Source organism: Nelumbo nucifera, chromosome 7 (genome assembly GCF_055504915.1).
Source record: "Nelumbo nucifera cultivar China Antique chromosome 7, China Antique-T2T, whole genome shotgun sequence".
NCBI classification, from domain to species: Eukaryota; Viridiplantae; Streptophyta; class Magnoliopsida; order Proteales; family Nelumbonaceae; genus Nelumbo; species Nelumbo nucifera.
This window is the reverse complement of record NC_142655.1, coordinates 52,261,412-52,285,541: the sequence shown is the minus strand read 5'-3', so window position 1 is coordinate 52,285,541 and position 24,130 is coordinate 52,261,412. Positions and strand designations below refer to the sequence as shown.

General features: G+C 39.1%; 1 protein-coding gene across 6 annotated transcripts; it reads right to left on the bottom strand.

Moving 5' to 3' along the window:
• Positions 1 to 963: 963 nt before the first annotated feature.
• LOC104610968 (phosphatidylinositol-glycan biosynthesis class X-like protein) lies at positions 964 to 17,389 on the bottom strand. Of its 6 annotated transcripts, none has more exons than XM_088891273.1 (6): positions 16,520 to 17,389; positions 15,998 to 16,119; positions 5,615 to 5,735; positions 2,243 to 2,636; positions 1,996 to 2,162; positions 964 to 1,274 (listed from the first exon to the last, which is right to left on the bottom strand). In XM_088891273.1, exons 3-6 carry the CDS (start codon positions 5,726 to 5,728, stop codon positions 999 to 1,001), a joined length of 951 nt encoding a protein of 316 aa, XP_088747399.1. In that variant the 5' UTR covers positions 5,729 to 5,735; positions 15,998 to 16,119; positions 16,520 to 17,389; the 3' UTR covers positions 964 to 998. The 6 variants fall into 6 exon arrangements, with proteins under 6 accessions (XP_088747399.1, XP_088747400.1, XP_088747398.1 ...); XM_088891274.1 differs by lacking the exon at positions 15,998 to 16,119 and having other exon boundaries at positions 5,615 to 6,080; positions 16,520 to 16,683; positions 16,776 to 17,389; XM_088891272.1 differs by lacking the exon at positions 15,998 to 16,119 and having other exon boundaries at positions 16,520 to 16,683; positions 16,776 to 17,389.
• Between the last annotated feature and the right edge of the window lie 6,741 nt (positions 17,390 to 24,130).

Below are 24,130 nucleotides of genomic sequence, written 5' to 3'. Positions count from 1 at the left end.
ATCACCAGCCTAAGTCCCAAACCAGATGGAAATCATCACCTTTGGCCTTCTCCGCGTAATTGTCTTTGTGATTTCTTTGTAATTGACAGGCTTTTACCCCTGCCATTGCATCCTAACTCCAATTGATGAATTCATAAATGCCTTTGGTAGTGAATGTAAATCCTTCAGTTTTGCAACTTTTCTTCTGTTGTTTGCGTGTTTGGTGGTACCATCTTGTGTCATTATTTATATATAGATTTGTTATGGCAATATCATCCTCAATCTAAGCCCTTAGAAGTGTCAATAACATTCAAAAATCCGATTTGAAATTTGATATTCAACATAATCGAATCGAATTCAGATAATCCAAATATCTAACCGGTCAAATTCGGATATCCTATTCTTACCCAATAATTCATCAGATTCGAATTCAAATATAACTTGATTCAATTTGATAAATATCCGAATTCGACTGATTATTTAATTCTTATATATAATATATAAAATATTATATATATAATAATTAAATTATATAAATAATTTATATATTATATACTTTATATCAATAAAATATTTATTTTATATATTTATTAGTTATCTAAAATAATTAATTAATCAAATTCGAATCAAATGGAATGGAATCTTTAAATATTTAATCAAACTCAAATTCAAATATTAATTTTTAATATCCGTCAAATAACAAATCAAATTCGAATATTAGATTTTCTAATCAGATTCAAATTCAGATATTGCCTGATCTAATTCAAATTCAATCCGTTTACACCTCTATAATCCTTACCCCAAATATATGGGGTAAATAGTGCCATATCCATTGTTTAACATTTCATGGAAACATTGTTTCCCTTAACCAAAGCATATCCACTAGATGGTCAGGCTTAAATTAGCTAGGGTAATGTTTATCCCCATTCCTATGATATGATATGGTAGCATAAAAATGCCTAGATATGAGCCCACACTGAGAAGTGTCTTAATTGTCTTAATTGAGCATAAATTGACTTTTAGTATTTATTAACATGGGAAGAATATATGGATGTTAACACAATTAATAGGGTGGACAATAAGGCCACAGTAAAGGTAACAAGAGATACAACTTTGACATGCTTCTCATTTCCAGAAGGTATTCTCCAAACAATTGTGCTAGTCTTGAGTTGAGTGCTCTCATCTATTAACAACCATAAACAATCCTGTTGTTGCAGTGGTTCATTCACGCTACAATGCACGAACAAGTTTGGTTTATTGATCTCAACTTCTGAATAACCACTTCCATCAAGGGGCTGCAAGAAAAAAAAAATAAAAAATAGAACCATAACACATCTTTTAACTTATACGAGACAAACAAAACTGAAACAAATACAAATACAACCAACAAAATTGTACTCAGAGAAGAAATTTTAAATGATTGCATGGATCGACATTATCTTGCCTTACATGTCTTTAAGGAAATAATACATAACATATTTCAAAAGACCATAACTTCTCAATAATTATTTTTTATATTAACGATATGGTGGATGGTACTTTTAATGTGAATTATCATTTATTCATTTTTACAGACTAATAAAGTATAGGTGGATTGAGGATGCTGAGATAAATGATTTGAAAGACGGTTAGGAAAGCCAAAAATTAAAATGAGTCGCATATTCTTGATAAAGAACAGTTGATTCATGCAAACAAATTAGAAATTAGGGATCAACTAGAATTCTCATGCAAGCAAATTTCTCCTTGATTCATGCAATTTTATCAGTATGCATGCTTCCAGAAAATATCAGATAACATGGAAATTAGAAATTAGGGACTCTAGACCATCAAAGAGTATTGGTTATTAGTATAACCGTCCAGTTTTTTTTCTTTAATCAGTAGTTACATTCTTTGGATTAGTTGCATATTACCTATTGGCTGGAAAATTGATTCCATTATTTATCTAGTGATGTGAACTCTTAGCATATCAAGATATGATAATTTTATTTCCTACTCATATGTGAGATTCAAACTTACAGGATATCGTGCATGTAATGGGAGCTCCAATTTAATTTCTACCCCTTCCTTATTAGTTGCTAAAAAATTGTTACCAATATCCACATGAACCTCAACAATTGATCGGTTGGATAAGACTGAAGGTAATTCCAGATTAGTGTCTCCAAAAACAGCGGCATCAACAAACACTGCAACAAACATTTCAACTAAAATCTTGACATGACAAAACTCAAAGATCTTGCTCCAAGAATAAAGGGAAGTCCATTACCACCACGTTCAATAAGATGTTGTAGCTCAAATGGGTCCGCAAAGATTCCATGAGGTAATCTTTCAATAATTATAGCCTCACAAAAGTGTGCAGGTAGCTCAAATGTAGCCTCTGACAGAACATTAAATTTTAAGAAGGAAAATAGATGACGATGAGAACCTTCTCCAATCAAGTTTCGATGCAGGACTGACATTCTAAGCAAAGAATTCAGATTTTGTTGAATTACTTCACAGGTGGCAGGGTGAAGTTCATGTACAAAGAAAGCTTGGATATCTGAATCCATGAGGCTATCATGTTTCTCAAAGTAAGATTCCATAAGAAATTTCCATGAGCATGGCGCAGAGACACGTTTAGGGTGGTTGTCATAATCAGAATCCAAATTACACTTGCCTACCTGAAATTAATATGCATAGGGGAGAACAAGGCATAAGAGATAGAAAATAAAGACACTAATAAAGTAACAGTTAGGCCTAAAATTATGTAAGATGACAAAGAGAAAAATGATAAGCATTGCAACACTGGAGGCTTTTGGACAATTTAGGGGTGTTTTTTTTCCTGGTGATGAATTAAAGCTAACACAAAATTACACATACTTGTGATTCCATTGTGTAGATTGTAAAGATGGCCTACCAATATATTAGCAGCTGTCATGCCATAAGAGACATGTAATGGTAGGGATTGTATGGGTGATATACTAAGTTAGAGTTTGGAATATGCAAATTTGGTTTACTTTTTTCAAGAATTCCCTTTAATTGCATTTTCTGGAGGTTTTTGCCTGTAATTTGTGACGGAAAAACATAATAATCTGAATGCATAGGAAAAAAGACAAGAAATATTGGACTAAGCAATCTAAAGCTTACTATTTGTTGGATGTTAAGAGGGTTGAAAAAAGATGAGACTTAAGGAATCACAATTGCTGGAAAATTCAGCTAGTTAAAGTGTTTCAACTGGGTGATGAAGGGAATGGCTTGGCTAACAGAGACTGAAACTTTGGGGTGTGGGATTGAAAGATCACAAACAAGGGCTTAACATTAGCTTTTTGAACAATTCAACCAGGGTGTTCAAATTCGATTGATAAACAAAAAATCGAACCAAACCAAACTGAACCGAATAAGCTAGTTCAGTTTGGTTAATTCTGGCATTGGTTCAGTTCAGTTTTTGTTTTTTATAGAAATTTGGTTTAGGTTCAGTTTGGCTGAGATTTTTAACCAAACCAAAATGAAAACCGAATTACTGTTATTATTTAATTAAGTATATTAAATATTTGTTGTTCTATTTAATACTTTATGGTAATTAATTATTATATTTCCTAATGGTCAACTTGGCAATTCCCCATTGGTTGTTAGGCCCACTCTAACTTTTAATTAATAATAGTTAATTAAAACCTAAGCTAGTTATTAATTGTTTGTGAATAATGGTCAATTTGCTAATTCTCCATTGGCATAGGGCTTTGGGCCTATTCTAGATTTTAATTAATAATAGCTAAATAATTAAAGCCAATGGGCTTTGGCGCCATTCTAACTTTTAATTAATAACACTTATTAATCAAAATCATTATTTATCATTTATGTGGAATGAGGGCCCAACCGAATTTGGTTAGGGTTGGTTTGGTTCTGAGCTCTAGTTCGGTTTGGTTCGATTGGAGAAAATGGTCAAACTGAATAGTCGATTAGGCCTTTGGTTCTAACTCAACCAACAGATTGTACACCCCTAGATTCAACCATGCAAACAACAATAAAGAACATTTGGAGACTTGTGCAAAAGAACCATAACCAAAATTACGGCTTCACTCCAAGAACTAAAAATCAAATCAAGAACATAGAGTAGAGACTTAAGAGGTTTAATATCTACTTGAATAAGTATCAGTCTTGCTTTTTTTTTAACAAATTAATAGATTTATTAACAAGAGATTAAAGCAGTTACAAGCCACACCCTTGAGACCAAAATCTGAAAATTGAACTAAAAAATTGGGTATTACAACTCAGACACAAAGAAACCAGTGTTGATCCTCAAGCCAGGATTTCTAGACATTAGAATAAGTATCAGTGTTGATCTGTCTTAAGCATATACTTAGTTGACATTGCACCCCTCAGAACAACAAACTAGGAATCATGTCAAAGCACCAAAAGAAAGACTTCAGAATGGCATCCTTAATTATTGAAATAACTAGTTTCATTTGACATCAAAATGTGGTTAGGGGGTAGCTAGGCTGAATCTAGTCTACCAATATGGGGCATAGGGCACATCTTTAGAATATTGTAAATTTGTAACCACTCTCCCATTCTTTCTTCCAATTTCTAATAAAAAAAGAAACACTACTCCACACTTACAAGCTAATGGAGCTGGACAACCAGACAACAAGAGGCTTTAGGGCTGAGATATATTTCAGATTTCTAAAAAGAGAAAGAAAGTGAATAATGAAAGAAAAAGACCCAAGCAATAAACATTAATTGAGTATTTGAACTTAAAATAGACTAAATAAAACCAAGTTGTACTACTTAGACAAGGTTCGGAATAAGAATTTCTGAAAATGAATAAGAATCACCAAAAATTAGTGCCAAGAGAAGCATTAATAATTAAAAAGTAGCATGATTTAAAAAAAGCATTATCATACCTAGAGGAGATTGATGCTATGATCACTTTCCATACAGGACACATATTAGATTCCTTAGTCATCTACATTTTTTTTATTCCAAGCAATTTGACAGTGTGCTACACAACAGGGTAGCCCATCCCCCATCCCATTAAAACTATCCCAACCTTGGAGGCAACGGAAATAGATCCCGGGTCTCTGCTGCAACAAAGTAGAGAATGTACGAATTGGGGTGCCAATCAGTTGGTATAGTCATCTAAATCCATTAGCCACAATACTAGAAATCATTGCTTTCAACTTCTCCTTGATAATGGTTGGACAGGTTAACACCAGATAATGAACCTGCTCCTATGTTTTTTATGGTTTTGATCATTTTACTGGGCAAACGATTTAGTCCCATACCCAACCAGCTTTCTGGGCTATGTTTGGAATGGTTTTTAAACATTACTGGAAGTTATCCTTAATCTTCTAATCTAATTGTTTTCTTCTAGAGAAAAACCTGGTATGTGGAGCTTAGAACTGCTAAAGTTAATCCTTAAACACTGATATAGTCTGATATGTTGATACTAGAGTAACTGATAATTTTATCATTACCATAAGAAATCTTATCTTAAGATTAGGGAATCAAATAAACAGAACGTAGTTGATCACTATGAAAAATATGTAGTCAATGCATAGAAAGAAATGCCATGAACAAGGTAACTGAAATAATCCAAGTAACTGCCAGATAAAAGGAAAAACATTAAATGGAAAGAAATAAAGGAAAATCTGTAACTGACCTCACTTGAAAACGAAGAACTATGAACAAAGGCTGCAGTGCCAGCTAGAAGCATGAAGGACTGAATGCTGATAATCGAATAAATATAAACTCGAACATGGTACTGGGTTTCCATGAAGTGCCTTAAACACCAAATAAAAAGGGCAATTTAATGGCACTAATTCTGAAAAATGAAAGTTCTTTTGGGCAAGATTAAGTCTTTCTGATTGTTAATTAAAATAAGAAAGGGCATTCATGGGTGCAAAAGCCCTTCCATCCTGAACCTCCACCCATCCTCGGTAATGATTTACTTAAACATTCACTATCCGTGTCCATCTCTTTCCGCCATTTTCGCTCACCAACAGTTTCTCAGTCATCACCATGCGATACAACTGTGATAACGATGTCCCTTTGAACGAGATTTGTTGGGGGAGAGAGAACCTTCTTTAGCTGAGGTGATTTGTTGGGGGAGAGAGAACCTTCTTTAGCTGAGGTGATTGTAGCTTTGCAAATCACCGTCGGAAAATTTCATATGAATATATACAAAGAAAACAATCAAGCCAAACAGGCCCTATGTGGGCCCATTTATGGTCCAAGAACTCTCTAGTGGAGTCACCGGTCTGTGAGTATTGAAAAACGGCTCACTTGGGCTGATTGGAGTCGCCACCCATCAGTTTAAGAAGTGGAGGTGATGGGACCTCTGGGAATTGCATTAAAACTAATTTTCATTCATAGCGAGTCCAGTAGCCCAAGGCACTAACTAAACCAATCCGGGAAAGACTTGGATGGAAGAGGGAAGGGATTAGACACCCTTCTCCCGGGTCCAATTGTTGGAGCCCACATGGGATCCCAAACAAGCACAATCACGAACATATAATCATTTTATTAACTAAAGGCATCAATAACATAGGAAGACAAAACCAGTTAAGAACAAATTGACATAAGAGAATTCCCCTAATTATTATTATATATTATTTTTTATTTTTACAATACTTTTATTTTTATTTATTATTTTTTTATCATTTGTTTGTGTTCCCTCTTATGGAACCCAATTTATATAGTCATTTTAAGGGATTACTTTTATTTATTTATTTTTTTTTATTTTCTAACTTTTTGATTTTATATATTTTTGATTTTTGAATTTTTTATTATTGTTTCTCCTTTTACTAGCTTATTTTCCTTGTTTCATTTTTGCCTAATTTTTATTGTGCTATTTATTTCTCCTTCTACTTGATATTTTTTACTTGACCTATTCATGGGCCAGGTAGCCCGGCGGGCTGGCTTGGCCCAACCTATCCCCCGGACGGGCTTGAACAAGATTTTTAGCCCGTGAGCTTGACCTCGGGCCTAAAAGCCCGACTCAATTTATTTCCAGGCCGGGCGCTGGATTTATCAAAAAAGCCCGGCCCGACTTTTATATCCCCTTTAAACCCTAATAATCCTAAATCGACTAACCTTTCTCATTTCTCACTCATCTCATTCTCACCCTCAAGTTTCAGCTTCTCAAGAACCGACGAACCCTCTCAGAGGCAAACTCAGCACCGGTGCCACCAATGAACTCCGACAGTGAGCTCTCTCTCTCTCTCTCTTCTCAATGTTCTCAATCTCACTAGTGAACACCAACGCAACCAGTGAACTCCGACGGTGAGTTCTCTCTCTCTCTCCCTGTTCCATCTTCTCACTTCTCAATGTTCTCAATCTCACTAGTGAACTCCGGCAAACTCATTCTCACTGCCGAACTCAGGTGAACTCACGATGCAATCTTTAATAAAAGTGAAAAAAAATCAATCTTTTTGTTAGGTTGGGCTTCGGGCTTGGGCCCGGGCTTCGAGCTTTTTATGAGGGTTGGGCTCAGGCCCAAGTTGTAGGCCCGTTGGGCAAGCCGAGCTCAGGCTTGGGCCTAAAAAAATCCTGTTAATGAGGAGTAAAAGCCCAGCCCGAGCCCGGCCCATGAACAGGTCTATTTTTCCAATTTTTTTTATTTTTTTATATTTTTATGTTTAAGCTATTCTACCCCTCTAGGTCCCTCAATTTTCGCAGCCCAAACCTGCAAGCACAGAGACGACCCCTACTCTAATATTCCATCTTCGTCATCCCTCTATTCCCTTTTCTTTATTTTATCTATATTTTGGAAATAAGAAACAATTATCTAAACCTCATCAATTGTCCACCTGTTTCAGGTTCAATCTTCAAATCAGCATAAACATGATTCGAATTAAGTTAACAAGACTACTATCTAATTAGTAAAAAAGCAACCGACCATGGAAAAACTAAGAACCACAGTAGACTCAAAGGAATTAACGCAGTGAGAGAGATGATGACGAGATCGGGTTAGTCGAGAATTCACAGGAACAGGCTCGATTGAACCTCATCGCCAATTCCATCAGTTCTTCCCTAGATTTCGATTATCCAATCAGCAAAGGATGAAAAATGAGGTGAAACAAGAGGCATACAAACTAAAAAAAAAAAACGTAAATAGTACTCACCTAAGGGGATTTTCGCCTTAATGGGGAGACTAGAGTCTGTTGCGATCAGAGGTTGTTCCTTTTTTAGAAAATGAGAAGGCCACTTGTCTAAATGGTGGTAGTGGGCTATGGGCTTTAACAACTTCTCAAAAAATGCCGTGTCTAAATTTGAAAAAGCCACATGTTTGAATGACCCTGTTCTAAGTACGGGAATCAGTAATTTTAAATTTACATTATGGAGTCAATAATGTTAAATTTATATTTATTAATATTTTAAATAATTATTAAAATTTGAAAAAATATTTATTTCAAAAAATAACTTTCCAATAATTATTAGAATATGGATAGTTTTCTTTTGTTATGATATGTAGAGGGTTAATGATTAATTGAGATTGATAGAATGTAAGCAGAAGTGGTTGTTGGTAACCACCTTTTGCATTTTCTGCATTTTTTTAGGAATTGATTGAAAATGTTGGTAGGGTTGTAGGCTTTAGCAGCAACATCTCAAAAAATGCCATGTGTCTAGCTTTCAGAAAAATGAGAAGACCATATGTCTAAATGGTGGGGGGTTGTAGCCTCGTAGTGGGTTGTGGGTTTTAATAGGAATTTTTCAAAAAATTGCCACATCTAGCTTTCTAGAAAATGAGAAGGACACTTGTTTGAATGTTGGTAGTGGGTTGTGGGCTTTTACAGCAACTTCTCATACAATGCCATGTGTCTAAATTTGAAAAAGCCACATGTCTGAATGGTGGGTGACTATAGCCTAAAAACCTTATATATATTAGATTTGCTCTTTCTTTACTTTAAATAATTGTTTATTTGTGCTTTGAGTTCCCATGTGGGCGTTACCTATTAGACCTGAGAGAAGGGGTTGAGATCACATCTCTGCCCCACTGCCTGTCGCCCCACACAACGTGCAACTGCCACATGCCCAGTCGCACGTGGTGGGGTGTTCCTACGTGCAGGGCTAACGGGATAGCCGTTAACCCCAAAACGAGCTCTAACCTCCTTTCTCCCATATTCTCGCCCCCTCAACCTCAAATCAATGTTTTAAAAAACAACTCGGAAATAGAACTGTTTTAGCCATCGTTTTCTATGTCGACAGTCCAATAGTTCGATTTGAACAAAAGGGTTGCTCTGACAAATAAATTAAAAAAATAAAAAATGGTCAAAATCCATTGAACGGGTCGACCGCCCAGGTCAACGGAACCAGTTGCCTAGACAGTTCCTGGGCCGAATAGTCCGACCGTCTGGGTCAATAGCGGTTCAGTAATCTTGCCTTAAATCGTGTCTTGACCCCATTCTACTTCCCTCCGCCCAAGTTCAGATCAAGCTCCATTTCCGGCAACAGTGATCGCTCCAACCAGTTCATCGTTACCATGTACACCCCAACCCTCGCTAGTGCCAGAGATGGAGTTGGTTCCAAGCTTGGGTGGAGGAGAGTAGAACGGTGTCAGACATGATTTGAGGTTCAGGGGGCAGGAATAGGGAAGCAAGGTTTTCGAACTGCCATTGACCTAAACGGTCAGACCATTCAACCCGGGAACCATCAAGGCAACAAGTTCCATTTTACCCCAAACCCGGTATTTAGCCAAAAACCGCTAAAAAAGTCAACAACCCGTTGACCCGAACAATCAAACCATTTAATGATTTTTTACCAATTTTTACTTTTAATTATTTTTTCAATTTATTTATCAAAATTGGCCATCCATTCAAACTGGACGGTTGGACCGTCAACTTGGAAACCGGTGGCCAAATCAATTTTGTTTTCAGGTCGTTTTTTATAATGTTGTACGAGAGAAAAGAAGTTTGGGCTCGTTGGCTCGTTCCTTTAGCCCCACACGTGGGAACGGCCCACCCCACCGCGTGTGACTGGACATGTGGCAGTCGCATGTTGTGTGGCGACAGGTGATGGGGCGAAGATGCCAACTCGAAGGGGTTAGGCAAATAGGCACCCTTCTGTCATTGAGCCTTACCTATTGGACCCATCCCCACCTCCCATGTTCTATCATCGCCGTTGCAACTAGGTGCAGTGACCGATTAGATCGACTCTTCACTCCCAAACTCTTAGCAACTTCCTTTGATAACCCCACCATTTTCATCGTCCCTTACTAAATCCCTCCTTACTATCTCTCCTTTTCCCTTCTCAGAACCCCCAACCGAACACATGTCACCTGCATTCTCTCATCCCTTCGTCATCATCATTGATCGAACAAAGTTGGTCATAGTAGCAAAGTTCAATCTTGGAAGTTAGTTTCCTTTCCACCAAACTGTCGTTCACATCGTCGATCATTGCCATTTGCAATCGATAACCACTGGCTAAAACAAATCGGGATCAACCTTGTTCCTCTTTGTGTTGTTTGCAACTTGGTGTATCGTCTGCAAATCTGTGACTAATCAAGATCTACCCTATCTCCTTCCACCAAGCCCAAGTTTGCAACTTGGTGTATCGTCTCCGTCTCCCTCTCAACTTTAAAGTGGTCTACGTCCAGAACAGCCTCTGATCGCAACAGACTCTAGTTTCCCCATTAAGGCGGAAATCCCCTTAGGTGAATACTATTTACGCTTTTTTTTTTTTTAAGTTTGTATGTCCTCTTGTTTCATGTGGCTTTTTCAAATTTAGACACATGGCATTTTATGAGAAGTTGCTATTAAAGCCCATAGCCCACTATCCAATCCGCAAAGGATGAAAAATGAGGTGAAACAAGAGGACATACAAACTAAAAAAATAAAAAAAAAAAACAACGTAAATAGTACTCACCTAAGGGGATTTCTGCCTTAGTGGGGAGACTAGAGTCTGTTGCAATCAGAGGCTGTTCTGGACGTAAACCACTTTAAAGTTGAGAGAGAGACGGAGACGATACGCCAAGTTGCAAACTTGGGCTTGGTGGAAGGAGCTCGGGTAGATCTTGATTAGTCACAGATTTGCAGACGATACACCAAGTTGCAAACGACACAAAGAGGAATAGGGTCGATCCCGATTTGTTTCAGCCAGTGGTTACCGACTGCGAATGGCAATGATCGATGATGTGAACGACAGTTTGGTGGAAAGGAAACTAACTTCCAAGATTGAACTTTGCTACTACAGCTTTGTTCGATCGATGATGACAGCGAAGGGATGAGAGAATGCAGGTGACTTATGTTCGATTGGGGGTTCTGAGAAGGGAAAAGGAGATAGTAAGGAGGGATTTACTAAGGGACGATGAAAATGGTAAGGTTATCAAAGGAAGTTGGTAAGAGTTTGGGAGTGAAGAATCGATCTAATCGGCCACTGCACCTAGTTGCAACGGTGACGATAGAACAGGGGAGGTGGGGATGGGTCCAATAGGTAAGGCTCAATGACAGAAGGGTGCCTATTTGCCTAACCCCTTCAAGTTGGCATCTCCGCCCCATCACCTGTCGCCACACACAACATGCAACTGCCACATGTCCAGTCACACGCGGTGGGGTGGGCCATTCCCGCGTGTGGGGCTAAAGGGATGAGCTAACGAGCCCAAACTTCTTTTCTCTCATACAACGTTTTAAAAAATGACCTGAAAACAAAATTGACTTGGCCACCGGCCTCCAAGTTGACAGTCCAACCGTCCAGTTTGAATGGATGGCCAATTCTGATAAATAAATTGAAAAAATAAAAAATAATTAAAAGTAAAAAATGGTAAAAAATTGTTAAATAGGTCGATGGTTCAACTGTCCGGGTCAACGGGTTGTTGACTTTTTTAGCGGTTTTTGGCCAAATACCGGGTTTGGGGTAAAATGGAACTTGTTGCCTTGATGGTTCCCGGGTTGAATGGTCTGACCGTTTAGGTCAATGGCAGTTCGAAAACCTTGCTTCCCTATTCCTGCCCCCTGAACCTCAAATCATGTCTGACACTGTTCTACTCTCCTCCACCCAAGCTTGGAACCAACTCCATCTCTGACACTAGCAAGGGTTGGGGTGTACATGGTAACGATGAACTGGTTAGAGCGATCACTGTTGCCGGAAATGGAGCTTGATCTGAACTTGGGCGGAGGGGAGTAGAATGGGGTCAAGACACCATTTAAGGCAAGATTACCGAACCGCTATTGACCCAGACGGTCGGACTATTCGGCCCAGGAACTATCTAGGCAATTGGTTCCGTTGACCTGGGCGGTCGACCCGTTCAATGGATTTTGACCATTTTTTATTTTTTTAATTTATTTGTCAGAGCAACCCTTTTGTTCAAACTGGACTATCGAACTGTCGACCTAGAAAACGATGGCCAAAACAGTTCAATTTCCGAGTTGTTTTTTAAAATGTTGATTTGAGGTTGAGGGGGCGGGAATATGGGAGAAAGAAGGTTTGAGCTCGTTTTGGGGCTAACGGGATGAGCTAACGGCTGTCCCGTTAGCCCTGCACATAGGAACACCCCACCACATGCAACTGGACATGTGGTAGTTACACGTTGTGTGGGGCATTTGTGGGGCGACACGCAGTGGGGCAGAGATGTGATCTCAACCCCTTCTCTCAGGTTTAATAGGTAAGGCCCACATGGGAACTTAAAACACAAATAAACAATTATTTAAAGTGAAGAAAGAGCAAATTTATATAAAGAAAGGTTTTTAGGCTATAGTCACCCACCATTCAAACACGTGGCTTTTTCAATTTAGACACATGGCATTGTCTGAGAAGTTGCTGTGAAAGCCCACAACCCACTACCAACAGTCAGACAAGTGACCTTCTCATTTTCTAGAAAGCTAGATACATGGCAATTTTCTAAAAAATTCCTATTAAAACCCACAACCCACTACGAGGCTACAACCCCCCACCATTTAGACATTTGGCCTTCTCATTTTTTTGAAAGCTAGACACATGGCATTTTTTGAGAAATTGTTGCTAAAGCCCACAACCCACTACCAACATTTTCAATCAATTCCTAAAAAATGCAGAAAATGCAAAAAGTGGTTATCCATAACCACTTCTGCTTACATTCTATCAATCTAAATTAATCATTAACCCTCTACATATCATGACAAAAGAAAACTATCCATATTCTAATAATTATTGAAAAGTTATTTTTTGAAATAAATACTTTTTCAAATTTTAATAATTATTTAAAATATTAATAAATATAAATTTAACATTATTGACTCCATAATGTAAATTTAAAATTATTGATTCCTGTACTTAGAACGGGGTCATTCAAACATGTGGCTTTTTCAAATTTAGACACATGGCATTTTCTGAGAAGTTGTTAAAGCCCATAGTCCACTACCACCATTTAGACAAGTGGCCTTCTCATTTTCTAGAAAGATAGACATGTGGCAATTTTTGAGAAATTCCTACTAAAGCCCACAACCCACTATCAAGCTACAACTCCCCACCATCCAAATACATGGCATTCTCATTTTTCTAAAAAGCTAAACACATGGCATTTTCTGAGAAGTTGTTGCTAAAGCCCACAATCCACTACCACCATTTTCAATTCATTCCTAAAAAAATGCAAAAAATGCCCCTACATTCTATAAATCTCAACTAATCCTTAACCCTCTATGTATCATAACAAACGAAAACTATCAGTATTCTAATAGTTATTGAGAAACTATTTTTTCTTGAAATTTTAATAATTATTTAAAATATTAATAAATATAAATTTAACAGAATTGATTCTATAATATAAATTTAATATTACTAATTCCCCGTACGGGGTCATTGACTAGTTACAAGAACAAGCCAATACAAAAATATATTTAGCAATTTTTATTTATTATTGTCTTTTTGTTTTTGATTTATTGTTATTATTTTTACATTTTTTTATTGTCATTTTTACTTAATTTTATTAACTATTTATTTTTTTTTTGTTATTCTCTTATGGATCCCTATCTACATATTGATTTTATAAAAATACAATATTTATTATGATTTTTTTATTTTTTTATTTTCTATTTTACTGTTTATGTTTTTATCTTTTTTATTATTTTTATTTCAATTTTTTATTAGTGTTTCCCTTTCAATAGCTTGTTTCTCCTTTGTCACCTACGTATCTCTAAACCCACCGAAATAGCCTATCCACTTTATAACTTTACTAAGTTTATTTATTTATTTATTTGTTTTTTTCCTTTTTATTGGGTTAATTTGTCTTTCCTAGCCAATTATTCTCATCATTCTGCCTCATCACATGTGAAAGTCAGGAAAACAGCTCACTTAGACAGAAATGGAGTTGTCACCCATCAATTATCGAAATGGAGGTGATGAGACCTCCGAGAATGGCATCAAAACTATTTTGGTTCGATAATGACTCCAAAACCCAAGGCACTGACTACACCAGTCCGAGAAAGACTCGGATGGGAGAGGGAAGGGATTAGGCACCCCTCTCCTAGGTCCAATAGGTGGGGCCCACATAGAAACTCAAACAAGCATAATTAAAAGAATTGCAATTAATCGAGCAAAATAATAATAAAGCATACCAAAAAGTAAACCAACATGAAAGAAAACCTCCCCATTATTTTATTATTTTTCTTGTTTATCAATTTTTTTTTCCACCTTATTATTTATTTATTTTAATCTTTTAATCAATTTATTATATATATATATATATATATATATTATAACTGGACTACTCTTAGTAATTGACACTTTCCCTTCCCCCCTGATTTGATCTATTGACCATCGTCTGAACTATAACATCCTCATCTATTTGAAATGAATCTTTTTGGAATACTAAACCTAAAAATGGAATTTCTTGGGCTTGGAAGGGAGTTTTGAACTCCAAAGACTTACTCAAAAGAGGTATGGGTTGGATTGTTGGCAGTGGAAAAAAATATTAAGTTTTGGAAAGATAAACTGGTTGTACTCGACTCCAATTGAAGGAATATTGAATAAAGACCCTTCAAGGGTTGAAATTGAGCATGAGGAGTTGCTAGTGAGTGGTGTTATTAATCATGAAGACATATTTAGGAGGAAAATAAGATTTGTAACTTAGTTCCCCTCAATATTTGGAATGGCATTAGAACCATCTTTATCCCCTCTGACTCAAATGATTTGGAGGTTGAATCCCAAAGGACATTTTACTGTTAAATCGGCCTACAAAGAAGCTATTATCATGCATAAGGATCAGAGTGATCTTAACCTTCAGGTCAACAAGATTTGGGGGCTTAAAATCAAAACTTTTTTTTATACCTGTTGCTTAATTCTAGGCCACCTTCTAAAACCTTCTTGAGGTCTTTAAGTCTCTCCATTGATGTTGGTTGCAGCTTTTGCGATGGAATTGAAGACAGATCATATCTTTAAAAGTTGTACTATTGCTAAACAAATAGGGAGTATCTTAAACCCAAATATTAAGATACTCCAATGAAAATGACTGATTCTAGGGAGGATGACTTACTTTCCAATCAGACTGATTCTACGATCCTTGTGAAATCCTGTTTTATCTTGTGGCAGATTTGGAAGAATAGAAATGAAAAACCTTCCATAACCATTGTTGCCACCCTTCAGTCATTATTTATTGATAGAGCTTTGTCTCTATATTTTAATCACAATGTTAACAATTGTTCTAACTCCAATACTATTCGGACTAAATATTGGAAGCCAATCAAATGGAAAGCTCCAAAAGGGAATTCTATCAAAATAAACTTTGATGCATTTAGAAATGATAAAGGTGATTGCACAATTGGCTGCATTGCAAGAAATCAATAGGGGAGTGTTCTTGAGACCAAATCTTATTTTATCAGGAATTCCTCAATTAATGTAACGGAGGCTTGGGCTGCGTGGGAGACCCATAACATTGCTTTTAACTATAGGGATCTCCCCATCTTCATTAAGGGAGAGTCTCTTCTTGTGATTTCATGTTTAAAGAACAAAGTAGACTGCTCGTGGAGATTGAATCCAGGAGTGTTTGAAGCTGGCTAGAGATTTGGAATGTAGAGTCACCCACAACCACGTTTATAGAGAGGCCAATCAAGCTACGGACCGATGGCAAACCAACCTCTTTCTTTTCCTCTCATCACTCTCAGTTTTTGCTCTCCCTCTATCCCTAGGGATTTAAGTTCTATTCGTGTTTTTTCTTGTGACACTTGGGCCGAGCTACCCCGTCTTGTGTAGCTCCTCCTAAACACAAAAAAAAAAAAAAAACAGTTGCAATTTCAGCAAGCCAGGCTATACGATTATAAGATGTGTAATTAAAATGAATTAAACTTCTCCATCAACACATTCTAATCCTCAAGAAGAAAGAAAACTAAAACCAACAAACAGAGGCAGGCTAGCAACTGTAATCATAAGGGAAGAAGATCAATTGCAGAAAACAACAGAGGCAACCAAAATCTCGAGAGAGAACAAGAACGACAGGTTTGGGTAGGCACCGAGAGCTTATAGAACCAGTTTCACCGAGTTCCGTCAACCCTCTAATTCTCCCTCAAATCCTAATCGCGCAAAATGCAAGAAAACAAATAGGAAAAAAAAAAGGAACTAAAAGGAGATTAACTACAAAGTGGGGGATAACAAGGTTTACCTAATTATGTCTGAGCCTGGAATTAGTCGACGGAACAAAGGAGACGGTACCACATCGTTCTTAACCTCTCTCTCCTTTAGATGCTGCAAACAGTGATGCTTATGGATAGGAACTCAGTGGGATAGTTCAGAAGTAATCTCTTGAGGTGGAGATCTCGTTGGAGACTGTGAGAAGATAGATCCAGGTAGACTCTACTGTGAAAAAAAAAAGGAACTAAAAGGAGATTAACTACAAAGTGGGGGATAACAAGGTTTACCTAATTATGTCTGAGCCTGGAATTAGTCGACGGAACAAAGGAGACGGTACCACATCGTTCTTAACCTCTCTCTCCTTTAGATGCTGCAAACAGTGATGCTTATGGATAGGAACTCAGTGGGATAGTTCAGAAGTAATCTCTTGAGGTGGAGATCTCGTTGGAGACTGTGAGAAGATAGATCCAGGTAGACTCTACTACGGTTGGTTCTGCTAACTCAATAGATCAAACAGGGCTTGGGGAACGAGTTGAGGAGACTAGAGGTGACGAAGGAGAGGCGGGAAATGATGGGGAAGGAAACATAATGAAGGAGAAAGAGAGATTGTGAAATAAAAATCGGAGAGGAGAGGGGTCTTCTGAGAACGAGAATGTCGTCGGATTCAGATCCGCCGCTGCACTCTTCCACTCCCGCCGGTGGGAAGATGAAAGGAGAGATGACGACCGGAGAGAAGTGTGGAAAGGGATAAGGAGAAGAATGAGACAAAAGAATGAAAGAAACCGAAGAGTGGGAGACTCACCCGCCACTACTCTGTTCGACGGAGATCAGAGACGATGAACAGCGCCCTCTCTCCTTTTTCCTCCCCCATTCGAATTCTTCGGATCAGGGCGAATGAAAAGATAAGATTGAATTTAATTGGGAGGCAGGGGTAATTTTGTAATTTTGGAGAATATTGGGGTATTTTGGTGATTTTCGACAACTGGGTCAAAGCGGGTCCAGTGGGTTGAATCGGGGTTCTGGTCCAGTAGTGGGTGGTTTTAGGTCAAAAAATGGAAGGTTGAGATGGGTTTGACGGCGAAGAAGGGTTTTGTGTGAATGGGCTAACGAGATTGACTGAAACAGAGTCTTTTTAGATGGAGAGGTAAGTGATGGTATTTTTGGCTGAAATTTCAGAGGGTGTGGTCTTTCGGTAATCTACGATGATTGGTGGGGTCATCTTGGCCTAATTGGGCCTGGATCGAGCAGATCTAAAAATTGTTTGATTCGGCTAATCTGGAGCTTCGGAACGGAATCTAAGTGTCATCAAAGGGAAAATAGGTTTGCTTTAGATGAAACTTCTTAGGGCAGGATTTTTTGGTAGTCTGAGGTGATTGGTAAGGCTTAGTTCATGGGTTGGGTAGCCCAACGGGTCGAACATAGATTTGAGCATGCGGGCTTAACTTCAGGCCTAAAAGCTTGAGCCTGACTTATGGGCCAGGCTCGGAATTTGTTAGAAAAGCTCGGCCCAGCCCAACTTTTAGGTAAAACCAAAAACCCTAAATATCCTAACCCATCTCTTCTCATTCATCTCTTTCTAGCCAAACCTCAGTTTTCTCTTCTCAGCAGTCGAACACTCACCGATGCAACTTCACACTCTCAAGCAGACAAAACCGGCGAACACTCACTGGCGCAACCGGTGAACTCTGGCGGTGAGTCCTCTCTCTCTCATTACTCTTCTCACTTCTCTCTGAATCTCAGATGCAAACTTAGGCACCAGCGAGGCGGCGAACACAGGCACCGACAACGGTGGTGAGTCCTCTCTCTCTCTCAGACGCAAACTCAGCAGTGGCGAACACAATCACCGGTAGTGAGTCTTTCTCTTTACCATCTTTCTGGGCTTTGGGCTCGGGCCCGGGCCTAACAAAATCCTCTTTATGAAGAGTAAAAGCCTGGCCCATGAATAGGTCTAGTAAGGCTGGATTGTGCCAACTAGGCCCAGATCGGATAGACTTGAAATCTAGTCAATTTAGAGCCTTAAAATGGAATCTTGGTGCAATTGAAGGGTAAACGGATTTGGGTTGAGATTTCACAAGTTGGTATCTGGGGGTTCCTGGGTTCTGACTATGAAGTTTTATCAGGCTTAGAGGGTCAAGATCGTAGGAGTTTGGGTCAACAAGATGTTTCGGAATAGAATCTTGGCTTGATGGAAGAGCAAATGGGGAATCTGGGGGTGAAACTTTATGGGCAAGTGTTTTGATTTATCTGGACTTTAATGGCATGGTTTGATCGTTTCGGATGTGTCAAGATCAAGGAAATCTGGGTTTCAAGTGTTTAGGCTAACGAGAATAGTCAAAATGGAATCTTTGTTTGATGGAAGGGTAAATAGAGAAATTTTAAGCTAAAATTTCATAGGTAGGTATTTTGGGGGGTTTGGGGTCTGGTGGTTGTGTCTGATCTAATGGTTGTGGTGTAAGCGGGGGTTGATCGAGGCTATTGAATAGGTATCGGGCATGTTTAACGATGGATTTGGGGGCTTTGAGGGTGAAAATTGAGATTTTTGTATTTTTTAGTGTTTCAAAAGGATCGAAATGGTCTAATCGAAGGTTTGAGATGAATTGGAAGTTCAGATGACAAGCAACTGAGCAAAAATCGAATGCTACCATCACGCTAAGGGATTATTCATGTTATCTTCAAGATCACTCTTCTCTTTTCCTTAATAATTTATTTATTTTACTTGTTTACATGTGTATCATGTTTATGGTGGAGCAGATTTCGATGAATTAGAATCCCACACTAACAGGCACCTCTAAGATCCTAGATCGTTAATATTGAACAACTCCACCGTACCCGTTTCAGGTGACTAAATCCTCGGGCTATTCAATCCAACCACCAGAATTGAATATAACAAATATTTCATCTAAACAATTCAACAACTAAAGAAAAAAAAATTATAAGTATTACCGAATTCATTAGAAGAACTAACATGCATAGATGAATTACCAGTTATCAAACGTGATAATTTTCTCACCCACTTATCTTAAATGTAATGAAGAGAAAATAAAACAAAAGAAACACATCGTTGTTTGAAGCACAACAGCGATGGTAGAAGGGAAGGATAATCCTATTATGGAGATAATTGGAAATTAGGAATTAGGAAGGAGAAACTTAAAGTACAACAAAATAAAAGAACGAAATTTGCAGATCAGGGAGAACTTACCTAGATCGAATATAGGCCTTGACACAGATGCTGCAATAGGGTAGGCCAGAATTAACTTTCATCCGAGATTATGGGATTATGCTTTCGGACTATATGAAACTTGTTGTCGTTGTCTCTGTTAAACCAACAAGCGAAATTAAATCTATGTGGTAGATTGGGGAGGTCGAAACTAGAAAAATAGGTATGGACAATGGAGGATGAAAATATTTGCAGTAAAATAGTGAGAAATCATCGAAATATTGGAGGGAAAACCGAATGAATTCCGCCGGTATGAGATCCTTTTTCATGAATGGAAAATAGAGGAAAATGATGGTCCGTGTTCATGGCTGATGGTCTGTGTTCTTCCCCGACCAATTGTTCTCATCATTCTGTATCATCATGCTAAGGGATCGTTCATGTTATCTTTTAGGGTTAGTCTTCCCTTTTTCTTAATAATTTATATTTTATTTATTTACATGTGTATCTTGTTTACGATGGAGTAGAATTGATGCTGCTCAATCTGAGGTGGTGTACGAATTGAGGAGAGCAATTAGATAGTCCTTGCCAACAGGGCAGTGTTGAGCTACAAGGACGAAGCCGCGCTTCAAGACCTGTAATCAAGAAAGGAGATGTCAGAGGCCCGAAGTGTTTTCCCCGGTAGGCACTACAATGCTCAAGTCAGTATGAGGTGGTGGATGGTCGGGCCGAGCAACAGTGTGGGTGTCAGAAGTTGAATCCCTTACCTCACCTTTTTATAGCTGAAGACCCATGTCCGGGTTGGATTAGGCTTCCGGGGTTGCCCGGATGAGGTTGACCACCAAGGTTCTTGGGATAGGGTCCTATTCCCCAGTGGGGTTGTCCTCCTCTCTCTTATCCGCGGTTGTGCTTATCCATATGATGTGTGAGCAATGTAGTTGAGGGGCTAGGATGAGGGGCCATAGTAATAGCGTAGCTCAGTCGAGCTATGCCGACGTGGCTGGGCTGACCGAGCAATGACTAGGCGGCCACTTGTCTCCTAGGATCAGTTCAGCCATGACCCAAACACCACTCCCCTAGTTCTGAAGTCGAAGAATGAAGCGTTCCTCGGTTGATGAACTTTCAAGTTGAAGTTTGGTCCATTTGGTGTTACTCGGTGCTTGCCATGACTTAGGATCTAGGCAATGTGGAGTGTGGTTGAGGAGTCCTTCAATCATTGGGTGCAGAACTCCCAAAATCCTAACTTTGGAATCTGAACACCACTACCCCAGTTCTGGAGCCGAGGAGGGGGGGGAGTGCTCGGTCGAGGTATTGCGCGGTGTCATGCATAGCTCAGATCCGAGCACCGAGGTGTTGATTCGAGTTTCGTCTGAGTCTCTCTGATGCTCGATAGTGCCATGCCGAGGAGGGTTTCTAAGCTTTGTCTGAGTCTTCCTGATGTCCGATGGTGCTGTGCCGAGGAAGGGGCCGAGCTCCGAGGTCTAGGCCTCTTAGATTCTCGGTTGTGCTATACCAATGAAGGTGTCGGGCTCTGAGGTCTAGGCCTCTCTGATGCTCGGTTGTGTTGTACCAATAAAGGTGTTAGGCTTTGAGGTCTAGGCCACTCTGATGCTCAGCAGTGTTGCGACGAGGAAGGGTTCTCTATTCTTCAGCTAAGGAACTTGTTCTTGAAATTTCGAAATTCGAACACTACTCCCCCAGTTCCAAAGTCGAAGAGTGGAGTGTCCGGTTGAGGCACAACGCAACCTCCCTTGGTTGGCGTATTCTACTGCTGGGCATCCAGAGGAGACCCTAGAGGCTGATTGGACCAGTGCTAGTGAATGGGGCAGTGGTAGACTTCTTTCTAGCCAATAGAGGTATAAGACAAGGAGACCCCCTTTCTCCTTTCTTGTTCATTCTAATTGCGGAGGTTTTGGGGAAATTGATTCATAGAGCAGATTCTAGAAGGTTCATTAGAGGCCAGAGAGTTGGAAGGGCGGAAACCCCTCTTACTCACTTGCAGTTTGCTGACGACACGATTATGTTTTGTGAAGGCGGTAATGTGAGCTTTATTAGGAATTTGAAGTCGGTGATACAACTGTTTGAGCAAATATCCAACTTGAAAGTTAACCTAGGGAAAAATTGTGTTGTGGGGGTGAATTTGGAGGAGGGAGAGATCAGGGAGAGTACTGAAGTGTTGGGGTGTGAAGTCTCGGGTTGGTCTTCGAACTACTTAGGGTTGCCTTTAGGGGATAATCCCATGAGAAAGAGCTTTTGGAACCCAGTGGTGGAAATGTTCGAAAAAAGACTAATGTCATGGAAAAAAAACTACCTCTCTCTTGGTGGGAGAATTACTCTTATTAAGGCCACGCTTGCTAATTTACCTATCTTTTTTTTGTCCGTGTTTAAAATCCCAGTGAAGGTTGCTAATAGATTGGAGAAGTTAATGGGAGATTTCTTGTGGGAACCGGAAGAGGAAAAGAGGGATCATAGAGTGAACTGGGAGATAGTTTGTAGGAATAAGACATGTGGTGACTTGGGGCTTGGGAATATTAGAAGAAGGAATATGACTCTGTTGGGAAAGTGGTTGTGGAGATTCCCCTTAGAGAAGGAGAAGCTCGGGTTGGCCTTTGAACTACTTAGGGTTGCCTTTAGGGGATAATCCCATGAGAGAGAGCTTTTGGAATCCGGTGGTGGAAAGGTTCGAAAAAAGATTGATGTCATGGAAAAAAAACTACCTCTCTCTTGGTGGGAGAATTACTCTTATTAAGGCCACGCTTGCTAATTTACCTATCTTTTTCTTGTCCGTGTTTAAAATCCCAGTGAATGTTGCTAATAGATTGGAGAAGTTAATGGGAGATTTCTTGTGGGAACCGAAAGAGGAAAAGAGTGATCATAGAGTGAGCTGGGAGATAGTTTGTAGGAATAAGGCATGTGGTGACTTGGGGCTTGGGAATATTAGGAGAAAGAATATGACTCTGTTGGGAAAGTGGTTGTGGAGATTCCCCTTAGAGAAGGAGAAGCTTTGGGCTAGAATAGTGGCAAGTATTCATGGGTTGGAGCATAATGGATGGGATGCTGGAATCAGAGCTAGGACCACAAGCAATTCTCCTTTGAAAGCCATTCATGACCTACTACTAGTTTTCTCCCCTAATATCAGGTATGATTTGAATTCCGGTAACTCCATAAAATTTTGGGAACAAACCTGGGTGGAGAATGCCCCTCTAAATGATCAATTTCCTTCTTTGTTTGCTCTTTCTGATTTGAAAAATGAGCCAATCTCGTCTTTTACCACCCCGTCCTCTTCCATTTCTGGGATTGGGTGGAACTTGGGTCTAAGAAGGGATTTGAGGGACTCAGACTTTGACATTATTTTGAGCCTTATTGCAATTCTTGATAACGTTGTCTTGGACCCCACTAGGGCGGATTCTAGAATTTGGACACCTCCCAATGGCATTTTTACTTGTGCTTCTTTTTTCAAAGTCTTAAGTCAGTCCACCAGTCCTACCTTCCCTCCTTTTCTTGTTGATGAGGTTTGGTGTAGAGCAATACCTCCTAGGGTTGGTAGTTTTTGTTGGGAAGCCTATCTGGAAAGAATCAACACTGGTGATTTACTCCAAAAGAAGAGATCCAATACTTGTTTGTCATCTCAGTGGTGTATTCTTTGTAAAGCGGATGGGGAGACTAGTTTTCATCTACTGGTGTCTTGCCATTTTGCGATATCAGTTTGGGAATGGGCTTTGTCCCTATTTGGTTGTAGTTGGAACCCCCCATCAAACTTGCAAGGGCTTTTTTCCCCTTCTTTTTTCAGGTGGCGGATAAAAAGGGGAATGACAATGTGGAGAGGATTAAGGGCTGCAGTATGTTGGACACTTTGGGAAGAAAGAAACTCTAGGATATTCTCAGAAGCTTAGAGAGGAACAGTAGATCTGAGGGCTATCATTCATATTAGGGCGGTACAGTGGCTGAAATCTTTGGAGCTTTTCACAGATTACACTATGGATGACATGTTGAGGAAGTGGGGTGAAATTGCAAGTTGCACACAAACTAAGTCAGTAATGAGTGTGGCTTGGACCCCTCCATCTAGTGGATTCGTGAAACTAAACTTTGATGGGTGTAGCAAGGGAAATCCAGGACAATCGAGGATTAGGGGTGTTTTTAGGGATGAAAATGGGGTCATTTCTGCCATGTTCTCAGGCCTAATTGGAGTGGGTGACTCTCTTAGAGCTGAGATCTTTGCAGTTATGGAAGAAGTCCAAAAAGCTAAGGAGTTGAACATCAGAAAACTCTTAATTGAAGGAGATTCAGAGGTGGTGATATGGTGGCTGATTAAAGATCACAATGGCTTATGGAAGTACAATAATGAGAGGAGGACATTCAAGTGGCTAGTGTGGGAGATGGAAGTTAAGATACGTTGGGTTAAAAGATCGACTAATTCCCTAACTGACAGTTTAACTAAACAAGGGGCAGAAAGGGATTCACTTTTTTTGGCCAAGCTGTAACTTTAGT